The following is a 12,658-nucleotide window of genomic DNA, read 5'->3' on the forward strand; positions in this document are numbered from 1 at the left end:
TTCTCAATCGAGTCCTTCTTCGTGGGTTTCTAATTCCAGATCCATGTGCTGCAACTCATCACACCGGTGCAGCCGGAGCTATTTATGGAACCAGATGAAGAAGAATATAACATTAGTGATACATTTATATGAACATTCTGGCTGATCAGAAATTGTTGTAAAAAATGATCTGCCTCATGACAACTTCTCGACTTGGTTTGTGTGTAACTTGGCAGTGGCCAGTACCTAGTGAAAGTATGCTGCTGTGGATGAGCAGTTAATAGGCTCAATAACTTAACATTTAAATGGACATAAAATGTGTTTTGAAATAAATCTTTTTCAGATGTGATGAACATTCTGATGCGACATGAGGGGGAAACTGTTGTTAATCTGGAAAATCTACAAGGAAAATAAATGACTCATTGAATTTAAAGTTATTTTGTAATATTTTCTCCTTCATAGCAAGACTTTCTGAACACTGCTCTCATCTTGTGCGGTGGTCAGCCCGGGCGAGGACGTGAGTGACCGGCACATGTTGGTCCGACAGCTACGTAAACAAGCGTACCTGCTCAGACGGACACATGCAGCCGTAGAAACCTAACATGAATCAATCATGACAGAGACTATTTTAAGCTCCTTTCTCACAGCGTACAGTGAAGCGCTCGCGTCAATCAGCAACTAGCTCCAATAACCTGCTAGAAATGTGGATATAAATATGGCTGCAGCTACCGGAGCTTGTTGACGGTTTGTTTGTTGAAGGGGAAATCCTTGTATGGCAACGCTCAGACATCTGGACACCTTTTTACATTTACAGCTGAGGATTAAAAGACGAATTGATAATGAGAATATTTCTGTTATCAAACATATTGACTCGTCTAATATCTACGTTTAAACAAAAGCGTCCGATCTCTTTCGTACAGTATGGTCGGACCCCCTGCAAAGATTTGAACCAGCAACTCCTTACAATGACTCCTTATTGATCCTGTGGATGAATCTCAACTCAATGACTAGTTCAGGAGGAAGTTGTGGAGAAAAATCTTGGTCCAGAAAAAAAAAACACACTTTAACTTTGCAGCTTTTGTTTCAACATCTTTAGTCTCCTACACACATGTACTGCACAATCACACGACAATTGTCACCCGGAACTCTGACTCGGCTCAGCAGCAGTCAGACCTCAAACCAACAACCTTCTCCGCAACATCCTGAGGAAGGAATTCTTCGAAGAGACTCCCTCGGTCGTCCATCTCAGTCACAGACGACAACTTCTTCTCCGCCACCTGCTGCCAACCGACCCCCCCGACCCACCACCACCTCCCTGTTCCTCCCCCTGCTGTCTCTCCTCCCCCTCGCCCCGCTGACCTTCCCTCACCTCCCCACTCTGCAACAACTGCTCGCCCGTATACATTTTAGGCGTTTTGCTGGCCACAGGTCCAAAATGGCTCACAACAAGTGCGTAAAAGTAGATCGCTGACCCCCCCCCCAAACCCCATTCCTCCCTCCCCCGCCTGAGACCACCACCCACCCGACACACACCACTGAGGTTTAGAGCTTTTAAAGGTATTTCTCTGACCCACTGATCAAATGTACAATAAAATATATATTAATTTCACCAAATTCAAATAACCAACTTTACCATCCCACTACTGACGCCACTTGTCACAAAGTGGCAGACATTTGTTTCAACAATTTGACCATCTTTGTATCTGGTTCCGCTCTGAGTGTCTGACAGATGAAGCCCTCAATCATCCTATTAATATTCCCTATGTTTATTAAGTAATGAAAAAAGGGAGCTTTTACTGCAACTTTATTGATACCACAGAGCGTGACGAATCCTTCAAAAGATTTTGGGAGCCAGACAGAAATCTTGAACCTCACCTCCAAAAATTGAATTTCCTAGATATTCACATTGAAGTCTGATTTTGAGTCATTTGACTTCTAAACTCTTCAAGCCTCTGAAATGATCCTACAGTGACCAGGTGACATCAACTCTCACTGCAGGTCACGTGACTCCTGTTTTTTCTTCCATACATGCATCTGTTTCTTCCTCCACCGTCCGTCACTTCTCCACCGTTTATTTTAACCTCCTTTTACAAACCTTCTGGCCCCCGAGCTGCAACACCTGCTGACACACATGCACACACACCACCCACACACACACACAAGGCTCTGTAGTTCCTCCTGAGTTTGTCCCACACACACACACACACACACACACACACACACACACACATGCAAAGGTCCGAGCTCGTGGAGTTATAATTAATCCCAATGCTCCAGTGACAAGGAAGAGTGGTCAACTCAGATTGAGTTTCAGATTTTTGGCTCCTTTTTAATTCGATTGTAGACTCGTGGAGAGAATCTCTTCAAATGAATCACAACACACATCTTTGATTATTTGTCTATTTCAAATCTATATCTAGGTTTTTTTCTTCTAGATATAATATTGTGTTTTAAACTTGCTCACCTTTCCTCATCAATGTGACATTTATAAACTCTAATCTTTTTTTTGTTCTACGTTTAATGGACCTTAGATAAAGCTATAATATAACAACGTGTCTTTTTCTTTTTCTTACAGATTAATTATTATCTGAGGGAGAGTAACTGATTCACAAGTTATGGTTTCATATTGATATTTATTCTGAATATGCTGTCATAGAAACGTCAAATTACTATCTGTGCTCTTAGTGCTTTATTTATGGGATATTTTAATAACTATCTACAACATACTAATGTCCTTACTGTTTATTGATAGTGTTGTTATTTTAATCTCTAATGTTTGATTCTCCAAACCAATAAATACATATATCTACGTAATATTTAAAAATGAAGCTTCTTATTAAATGTGTTTAAATAGATTAATCATGAACCTTAATCCTAATCATATATTTATCAAATAAACTGGTTCATATTTTCTTCTAAATATTTGCAGCACATAGATATCTTCATCAAACACTAAATATCTTCTTTAATTTGAATTAAATCAGTTAAAAACATATATATGTTGAAATCAATACAAACACACTTACGTTTTATTGCTTTATCATTATTATAATGTTGAATTATGTCTCATATTGTTGGTTTTATTGATCTAAACTCGTTCATTTATTTGGATATATGAATAAGTATTAAATAAATCATGAGTTGTTCGGTTCACGTGCTCATAAATCTCGCTTCTAAACGCGTTCATGAGTCAATATGTATCGATCCCTGGTCTCTGGTTCTGATCCTGGATCACCCTCTGGCCTAATTCTGTTCAGATGAGAGCAGCATTTTCCCATTTCGAGGCTGGATGTTGAGTCCTTGCAGCAAATCTGTAACCCTGCTTGGTAACAAATGGCCTGCAGCCCCACCAGGGTCCCCCCGTTGGCCGGCCGGTCTCCTTATACGGCCCGAGGTGGGTCCGCGACGCACGGTGGGAGGGTTGGGTGGGTCAGAGCCACAGTTCCATGTATGGCGTCACACCTCTGCTCCAGGAGAGGGAGGGTCCTCCTCCCGCTGCCACGCCCACCTCGCGCCCTGTCAGCATCCTAATATGGCAGAGGGCCGGGATGGAGGCCAGAACCGAGCTTTGTCAATGGCACCGAGAGGGTATAAAAGCTGGTCCCTCAAGTGAAAGGACCGTAGCTGGTTCAGCAACAGCATTGGTTGAGTCTTTCTCCCCGAGCCGCAGACACACTCCCAAGGTAAGAGAACTCTCCGGCCTCAGCTCAGGACCCTCAGCCAGGGTGGGATAGCAAGACTCTGGGTGCAGGATCAGACAGGAGCAGGGACTTTCTTACAAGAGGGACAAACTTCTTTTTCACTATTGAAACAACTTAACATGGATCTGGAAGAAATTTGAAAACTTTTTTTTTAAACTAAAACTTTTGCCAATCAGCGCAAATGTATCTGTTTTCTTGTTTAACTTTTAATCACAAGAAATATGTATTTATCATCTAGTAATTTCAAGAAATATTATATATGATATTGTTTATAACGAAAATAAGAAATAAGAAATATTTTTATCACCTTGTTTATCACGATAAAAAAGAATATTGTCTAATTTACTACAAGTACATTATTTATCATCACATTAATCCCAAGAAATATTTTGTATGATCTTGTTAATCGTAAGAAATGTTTTTAAATGTTGCTTATAATGTTAATCTCATCGACAAAATTATGTTTTGGTGCTTTAGCCTTTTAAAAAATATAATAGAGAAGAAATATATATATTTATGTTTGAGTATTGAAAGAATCTAAATTTTGTATTCAAAACAAGAAAAATGTATTCGATAAGATTTTACGATAATTCTCATTATTCTGTTTCTTAAACCCGTTATTCTGAAGATTTTTCTAGCGAAAAATACAATCCAAAGTTTGAGGATTAGTTGTATTATATTTTGGTTTAATAATATAAATTCTAAGTAGCAATGTAAGGTAGATATATATTTTTTAACTGAATTCAATATTATTGCGGAAAAAGGAGAGATTTTGTTTTAGTGGAGGATAAGAAAGATCGCATGTAAAACTCATTCATTTGTGTCGATGTGTGTGTTGTCGTGTCCATTAAACTGAGCGACTCCTCCAACAGAACAGAAGCCATCATGTGTGACGACGAAGAGACTACCGCCCTTGTGTGCGACAACGGCTCCGGCCTTGTGAAGGCTGGCTTCGCCGGAGACGATGCCCCCAGGGCTGTGTTCCCCTCCATCGTTGGACGCCCCCGTCACCAGGTAACCCCACAAAAACACCAGCAACACACACAACATCACACATAAAAACACCAGCAATACACAAACCATCACACATAAAATAAAATAAAACAGAAGAATGTACTAAAATCTTGTCAGGAAACATCGAATACAGTCGTTTAAATAAGTTAATTCTACCACATATATATTTATTTTTAGACTCTAGTGTGACACATGTTTCGACTACATCACTCAGATTAAATTAGACTCAGATTAACTCTGTCAGAGTCTCATGTCAGACATGTTCATGGACTTCGACTCACCTTTCTTCCCCCCTTTTTCCACTTCAGGGTGTCATGGTCGGTATGGGTCAGAAGGACTCCTACGTCGGCGACGAGGCCCAGAGCAAGAGAGGTATCCTCACCCTGAAGTACCCCATCGAGCACGGTATCATCACCAACTGGGACGACATGGAGAAGATCTGGCATCACACCTTCTACAACGAGCTGAGAGTCGCCCCCGAGGAGCACCCCACCCTGCTCACAGAGGCTCCCCTGAACCCCAAGGCCAACAGGGAGAAGATGACCCAGATCATGTTTGAGACCTTCAACGTCCCAGCCATGTATGTGGCCATCCAGGCTGTCCTGTCCCTGTACGCTTCCGGTCGTACCACCGGTGAGACTTCAGCACCAGAACACTCATACAAACACACTATAGTCACTCAAAGATAAGATATAGAGTTAAATTAAATGTATTAAGTTTAGTTTTTGAACTCAATTTTACAAGTTATTTGAATATAATCTAATTGATTTTTATATTGGACTAATCGAATAGATTTAGCTGAAAACACTTGACACTTTAAATTAAAATTAAACTCAACGTTATTTAGTGTACTTTCGTTCACAAACACAAAACGTAAAATCTAAGAAAAATAATAAATAAGCGCCAACAACTTTTTTTTACGCACAGACTTTCCGCTTTTACGCGCAGCATCATTGAACATTATCCTGCATTTTAAACCGGCATACACGTATTAATATATGTTATAATTATACATTGATCATTGAGACTTTAATAGACAAGACCGTTTGCTTGTTACTTCATATATTTACTTATTATTAACATTACATTTTGAGTTTTATTCAGAGCAACATCCACTGTAAAAATAAGGTATTAATGTTTAATAATGAAATACGTTTAACTCGTTTTATACGATATTGTTCAATACTTATTATTAAGTAATTATGATTATATCACGATGACCAGTGACGTGTGTTTTCATCACTCAAACGTGAGAAGCGTCAAACAAAAATGAAACACAAAGACCACAAATCGTTCACTGGATCGGACTCGTCTGACCATCTTGACCCCCCTGCCTCTCCTCAGGTATCGTCCTGGATGCTGGTGATGGTGTGACCCACAACGTCCCAGTCTATGAGGGTTACGCACTCCCCCACGCCATCATGCGTCTGGACCTGGCTGGTCGCGATCTGACCGACTACCTGATGAAGATCCTGACTGAGCGCGGTTACTCTTTCGTCACCACCGGTGAGACACCCCTCTGACCATGACGTCACCACACGAGTGACTCTCTTACAAAATAAAACTCATCGACTTGCACCTCAACAGCTGAGCGTGAGATCGTGCGCGACATCAAGGAGAAGCTTTGCTATGTCGCCCTGGACTTCGAGAACGAGATGGCCACCGCCGCCTCCTCCTCCTCCCTGGAGAAGAGCTACGAGCTTCCCGACGGTCAGGTCATCACCATCGGAAACGAGAGGTTCCGTTGCCCAGAGACCCTCTTCCAGCCATCCTTCATCGGTGAGATAAACGATCATGACCCTCAAACATCGAGTCCCTGCTGACACTTGTCCTCTCACCTGACCAGGAATGGAGTCTGCCGGTATCCATGAGACCGCCTACAACAGCATCATGAAGTGCGACATTGACATCCGCAAGGACCTGTACGCCAACAACGTCCTGTCCGGTGGTACCACCATGTACCCTGGTATTGCTGACCGTATGCAGAAGGAAATCACTGCTCTGGCCCCCAGCACCATGAAGATCAAGGTATACCATTTAAACAGAGAAATATTTAAACCAAAAACGACATTTTAAACAACATTAATTTACATTTAATCTCCTCCTCCTCCTCTTTAGATCATTGCTCCTCCCGAGAGGAAGTACTCCGTCTGGATCGGTGGCTCCATCCTGGCTTCCCTGTCCACCTTCCAGCAGATGTGGATCTCCAAGCAGGAGTACGACGAGGCAGGCCCCAGCATTGTCCACAGGAAGTGCTTCTAAATCCTCCACCTGCTGCTCCATCTTCTTCTCCATCGCTGCCACCATCCATCCTGGAGATGAAGAAGAGGACGATCAACCTCTGCGGCACCGCAACACTCTGCTGTCCATAGACTTGTCTGTCTGCGCTGTTGACGATCATATGTGCATTTTTTATCAAATCTTTTGAAAAAAATGTTCATATTTTTGTTCAAGCCAGTTTGTTGTCTGTGTTGCACGGAGAAAAAAGGCTGTGAAAAACACCACTGAACCATGCATCCACCCAAAGAAAACTTTAATAAAAAAATAACAACAACATGTTGCCCAACACATGTGAATGTAAGTGTATATACATATTGATAATTTATTAAAGTCCATTATTTGGTATATTTGATCCTGATTTGTTTCTTTTTATCAGAGGGTTTAAAAAAAAGGTTAACAGAAGGAAGAACATAAAGATCAAATCATGGAATCAAACACTAAAATTAAAAAGCAATACAAGTCTTCTAAACCAAAAAAACAAAAACAAATCAATCCAACATAAGAGGTTCTGGAGTGACCCCCTCAGCTGTGCTCCCTGCGGGGTGAGGGGGGTCACAGTTTAAACTTAGACCCAACAGGAATGTGTCCAGGCAGCAACAGGACACACCTGCCGCCCGGATCCAGATCCTGCTGAGCAGCCGCCTGTCATTTAAAGCCCGGACCATTTTTAGAACCAAATACTCGAGTACAGTGTGGCAGCTCTGCAGCCTTATATGCATGCGAGGAAGCAAACACACGACACGCCCACGCGTGGTGACATGACCCAAGCTTTTCTCAATGCACGACTAAAGACCGTTATTACACATTATTATGGAGTTTAAATCAATAAGAAACTGAGTCTCCAGTGGATGCCAGAGCTCATCCATGCTCAACTACTTCTTCAATCCAGCTTGAAATATCGTTTAATGTCCCTGCCACCCTGAGCCCTGAGTAGGACCCCTCGGACCCCCTGCCCTGGTGTTATTCCTGGACACACCTGTTGCAAGTGTGGGTCGCTTTTTAAGAAGGGGGCGGAGCTTAGGGACGCATTACAGCAGCGGCTCTGGCTCTGCTCAGCTGTGCCTCCCGTGACACTCGAAACCATCGTAAGTAAACTCAACTGTGCACCGAATTAGATCCTCGCCAGAGTCTCGTAGAGCCGATGCCAAGCATTGTGGACGCGAACACCGAAGGGTTTAATGGATTGTCAGTCAACATCCGGGCTAGTGGGCCTCGCTGCTAACGCAAGACTTAAACGATTAACTGTTGCTAAAAATAACTCCCGCAGTTGTCACGACGAGGCGATGGGGAACCGCAGTCCGATCCATCATGACATCCATGACAGCGGTGATATTTCAGAGGCAATGTTAGGTTCAAAACTATTGCTGCGTTTAATCTATTGCGTATCATCAAAATGTTGTTTTGCGGAATAAAATAAAAGCTTTTATTTTGTAGAAATCAACAACATCCTGTTTGACTGAAGTAGCCAATCAGCGGGAGGTATGATGACGGAGGGCTGCGTTTGGATGCAGTCGAGATTATTGTTAAAAAATAAATAAAACATCGTAATGCAACATTTATCATTAGGAAATAATGTTAATGTTACGAAAATAAAAATATTGAATTATATGACACTACGATACATTTAAATAAAAGTCAGATTTTAAGCGCATAGCAGTGTATCGTATTAATCTAACACATAAAAAAATAGTGAAAAAATTTCGAATATTGAAAATGAAACACAATAAATATAACTGAGCATGTTTTAATAAATACGGTAACAAAACCAGATCATCCGAAATATTTCCTAACGTCTTTTTTTAAGACACCATTTATATCAGCTCATTTTATTCAGTTTGTGGTTATATGTTTTTTGTTTATTTTAGTCTTGTCATGCACCGAATTCTATTTAGAATATAATTAGTTGTTGTTTTTTCTTTAATAAGGCGAAATAAATGTCTGACCGAGAAGTGGGCGGGCGGACATCCGATGCTACTCCGTGATTGGTTGACTGACTTCCGCATTATGGTTTAAACGTCCAGCGGTAAACAACAATGTGAAGCATCGATGCTTCTTTTTTTTAAAACATTCCGATCACTTATGTGACAGTTCATCGTCTACACGCCCTTCCTCCATCAACAGGAAGCAGTTTTGGGAGGCAAAATCATGATGACCAAGAGGAATCGCTCTGAATACACGAAGAAATTCAAAGACCCCAAATGGGAGACCTACTCCAGGTGCTACGAGGAGATGCTCAGGTATCGTCTGACTCGCAGGCTGCTGGAGCAGGCCCACCACCCCTGGTTCTGGAGCGGCCCGGACAGCGACTCTGACTCTGGCGGTCAAAGTCCTCCAGACAGGAACCGGGTGCATCCCTGTGGAGGACCTCAGACGGAAGAGAACCTCGCAGAAGTTCGGATCTCTCTCCCAGAGGAGCCTCATGGTAACAGTGAGCGCTGCTGGATTTGTAATCCACTAGTCTGACTCATGTGTCATTGTCTCAGGTTCTCCTGGAAAAGAAGCTGCAGAAGAAAGAGCCAGTGAAGATGTAGTTGAAGCAAACACAGAGATACCTGCAGGTATTTTCAATCTTCTCTGCTGCTTCCTCACTGTTCATTCACAAGTTTAAACGTCTTCATCCCACTTTTTATTGTATTTAACAATAACTATGTTATTTCAACACAAGCAACTTCTTTACCCTCCTACCTCCATCCTTGTATCAACATTATATACAGTATTCTGTTGCCTCAAACGTAAAGGGATTTCATTTTTAAGTGTATAAACAACGTTTAGAGACTTTTGTTTTATGACTGTAATTTGTTAATTCTATTTTGGGAGGATATCTACACCTGGTTATATCCCTAATAATGATGTATAATGTTCCAATACAACAAAGAAAAACCTCATGTATTGTGTGTAAGATAGAACCCACAAACTGACTATCAACATTTTCATCAGTCTTGGAAAATGGTTCATCCACAGGAATACATTTATAAGAACTATCATCTTCGATAAAATAATTTTGTTATTGCTTTTCTTCTTTAAAATGAATCGAGAGAATACCAATATTTGAATAATTTTTATTTAATAGAAGAAAAAACAAAACATAGATCCAACCTCTTTTATTTGTTCATTTTATTGTTTTATCTTTTCTTTCAAATCATTTGGATTTTTTAGTTAGTATTTTATATTTTATTTTATTCGTATATATGAACGGCTGTGATTTGCATAAGATTTTGCACTTTATCCTTGTGAACAAAAAACGTGATAGTAACATAATAATAATACTGTCTGTGTGCAGCAGAAGATCCAGGAGGTGGACCACAGCAGAACAAAAAACTGCCCAAACAACGTCGACGCCCTCAGCAGGTCAGACCCGCTCCATCACGACCGCCCAGGGTTCCGAGCAAAGAGGCCAAACACCCGTTCGTCCTGTACGGTGCCGGAGAAAAACCCTCCGAGGTCGCCCAAAGAAAGACCCACAACGTCGGCCCTTCTGCCTCCACCAACGAGGTGCAGATGATTTTAATTTAAGTAGATCTCCCTCCTTTAACATGAGCTTCTGTTCCTGTCCACAGATCCACGAGTCAGCTCTGCGGGCGAAGACCAGGCGGGAGGTGGAGCGGCAGATCCACACCCAGAGAACTGAACGACGGAGATCCAAGTCTGCGAACGTGGAGAAAACTAAGAAGGTTGTTCAGTCGGACTTCAATCCCTGGATGACTGAGTACATGCGCTGCTTCTCCGCTCGCTCACGATGAGATTCACCAGAAAGTAAAGGTGTGACGCACTGGAGTGAGAAGGTTTTTCCATCTTTCATGTTGAGGTGAAAGTACGTTCATCACCTTCAACCCAAAAGCACAAATCTCATGTTTACGGTTTTTATGATTCACTTCGGATGAATTCTACTTTGACACATGTTGCATGTTTATTTCTAAACTTTTTTCACGACGACAATCTCAAAATCACCTTCATGTGCTTGAATTGCAACTCTTGTAAAGCAATCCCAGGCCGCAGTGGTAAGTACTGTGCTTGGAAAAATCTCAGTTGGTTGTGGTTCTAGAATGACTGGTTCAATGGAGCAGTGATAAGTATAGCAGACTCACCGTCATAATGTTTTCACTGAATAGATGGCACTTTTGTGGGTGTTAGCACCTTGACACACTCTTTTACTCTCTTTTCACACTTTTCTTCAACTCATTCCACCATTATTGATTTGGTGTTTACTATTTTTAATTTCAACAACTTTGCATGTATTTGATGAGGAGCTGAGGCAGCTGTCAATCATCCTGGTGCTGAAGCCAAAAAGGAAACAAAAGCCAGAAACATGGACAATAGATGAGCTTTGTATTTTGCAATAGGTGTGTTTGTGTGATTGTATGTAAGATCAGCGTGACACGAGGACACACACACTCACAGTCACCCTTGTGCCATAAATGAAACCGTGGTGTGAATTAGGAGAAAGTGTTTTTCGATGTTAGTTCGGAGTGAAGCCACGAACATATTGACTCACGGTTGTGATAACTAACATACTGTATGAGGTTATATATAGTCACTTTGAATAAATGAGTTTGTAACAATGCTTTTGTTTCTTTCTGGTCCCACAATGATTGACAAAATACTTGTTTATTGACAGTATTTTATAATAAAGGAAAAGGAGGAATTTACGAGTTTAACTATAAAAGAGTAGAGGATTTTAAGTAGTTTTTGAAAAGTTAACTTCGCGCGCCATCTAGTGGGTCAAAGGTGTCAAACTATGACTAAAATTCTGCCTCATACGCCCATCAAATTCTCCGTTTGATCAAGTTTTTCTTGTTTTTAAAAAAAGTTTATTTATCAATAATCGCAGTTTCTTATCTTAACCCCTAGTTTTTAATGTGCATTTGTTTCTTTCTCAACATTTGTGTTAACCAAACATCACTCGCAACAATCCAATAATTTAAAAATGTTTTCAAATTATTTTCAACTGTTAATAAACTATTTTCAGGTGATCATACAAGGTGTTGTAGATATTAAAAATGAGCAGAGAGGAACAGTCATTGTTATTTTTCTGCCCCTTATTCGTGGTTTTCTATTTCACTGAACACATTATTTAATGTCATTCTAACATTCAAATAATTTTTGTTTCTTTATAAATAACCTTATTATAACGTGTTAGGTCACTGTATCAACTTGAACATCAATCTGTATTGATTAAATATGTCCACCCCGCTGGCCACGTAAAATGACTTATTCGACCACTGGGCTTTGAGTTCGACAAAGTATACAAGGTAGTTTGATATTTTCTAATAACATTTTTAAATGAATACATTAACAGTCAAAATCTTTACAATTCTTAAGCAAATGTTATTTGAATACATATTCAATGTGAGTAAATAAAAACATGTCTACTTGCAAGTACCTGCTTTGTTAAGTGTTGATAAATGAGACACAAGGTCGATCTCCTTGAGTTGGCAAGTAAGTGGTTATTTGTAAAAACAATACACAGTTAAATATATATAATATAAAGAAAATCAGGGAAAAGCCTGCACAAATAAGAATGTCTGATGATCTACTGACTCCTTCAAGATGTTTCTTAAAACACAGAGGGAGAGGAAGATCGTTCCAAAGCTTAGGAGCAACAGTCTGAAAAGATTTCTCTCCTCTGGTCCGGAAGCGTGTTCAGGAACCATCAGTAGATTCTGATCCACAGACCTCAGAGCCCG

General features: G+C 40.6%; 2 protein-coding genes across 4 annotated transcripts; both read left to right on the forward strand.

The window, feature by feature from the left end:
* The first annotated feature begins 3,547 nt into the window (after positions 1 to 3,547).
* On the forward strand, positions 3,548 to 7,319 carry acta1b (actin alpha 1, skeletal muscle b). The gene is made up of 7 exons (XM_087793642.1): positions 3,548 to 3,662; positions 4,558 to 4,694; positions 5,003 to 5,327; positions 6,039 to 6,200; positions 6,282 to 6,473; positions 6,541 to 6,722; positions 6,813 to 7,319. The coding sequence occupies exons 2-7, from the start codon at positions 4,566 to 4,568 to the stop codon at positions 6,954 to 6,956; spliced, it is 1,134 nt and encodes a 377-aa protein (XP_087649768.1). The 5' UTR covers positions 3,548 to 3,662; positions 4,558 to 4,565; the 3' UTR covers positions 6,957 to 7,319.
* A 689-nt stretch (positions 7,320 to 8,008) lies between these two features.
* Positions 8,009 to 11,533, forward strand: ccsapb (centriole, cilia and spindle-associated protein b). Of its 3 annotated transcripts, XM_087793171.1 has the most exons (6): positions 8,020 to 8,059; positions 8,900 to 8,997; positions 9,096 to 9,396; positions 9,458 to 9,532; positions 10,255 to 10,466; positions 10,532 to 11,533. In XM_087793171.1, the coding sequence occupies exons 3-6, from the start codon at positions 9,120 to 9,122 to the stop codon at positions 10,712 to 10,714; spliced, it is 747 nt and encodes a 248-aa protein (XP_087649297.1). In that variant the 5' UTR covers positions 8,020 to 8,059; positions 8,900 to 8,997; positions 9,096 to 9,119; the 3' UTR covers positions 10,715 to 11,533. The 3 variants fall into 3 exon arrangements, with proteins under 3 accessions (XP_087649296.1, XP_087649299.1, XP_087649297.1); XM_087793170.1 differs by lacking the exon at positions 8,900 to 8,997 and having other exon boundaries at positions 8,009 to 8,059; XM_087793173.1 differs by lacking the exon at positions 8,900 to 8,997 and having other exon boundaries at positions 8,009 to 8,059; positions 10,258 to 10,466.
* The last annotated feature ends 1,125 nt before the right edge of the window (positions 11,534 to 12,658 follow it).

This window comes from Callionymus lyra, chromosome 6 (assembly GCF_982586985.1).
Source record: "Callionymus lyra chromosome 6, fCalLyr1.hap1.1, whole genome shotgun sequence".
Classification (NCBI taxonomy): Eukaryota; Metazoa; Chordata; class Actinopteri; order Syngnathiformes; family Callionymidae; genus Callionymus; species Callionymus lyra.

What these genes read in the sequence shown, in the direction of transcription:
- acta1b (XM_087793642.1), top strand. Translation starts at nt 4,566, where the DNA reads ATGTGTGACGACGAAGAGACTACCGCCCTTGTGTGCGACAACGGCTCC. An exon ending in TTGGACGCCCCCGTCACCAG is followed by an intron (nt 4,695 to 5,002) that starts GTAACCCCACAA and finishes TTTCCACTTCAG; the next exon opens with GGTGTCATGGTCGGTATGGG. An exon ending in CCAGCACCATGAAGATCAAG is followed by an intron (nt 6,723 to 6,812) that starts GTATACCATTTA and finishes CCTCCTCTTTAG; the next exon opens with ATCATTGCTCCTCCCGAGAG.
- ccsapb (XM_087793170.1), top strand. Translation starts at nt 9,120, where the DNA reads ATGATGACCAAGAGGAATCGCTCTGAATACACGAAGAAATTCAAAGAC. An exon ending in TCTCCCAGAGGAGCCTCATG is followed by an intron (nt 9,397 to 9,457) that starts GTAACAGTGAGC and finishes TCATTGTCTCAG; the next exon opens with GTTCTCCTGGAAAAGAAGCT. An exon ending in AAACACAGAGATACCTGCAG is followed by an intron (nt 9,533 to 10,254) that starts GTATTTTCAATC and finishes GTCTGTGTGCAG; the next exon opens with CAGAAGATCCAGGAGGTGGA.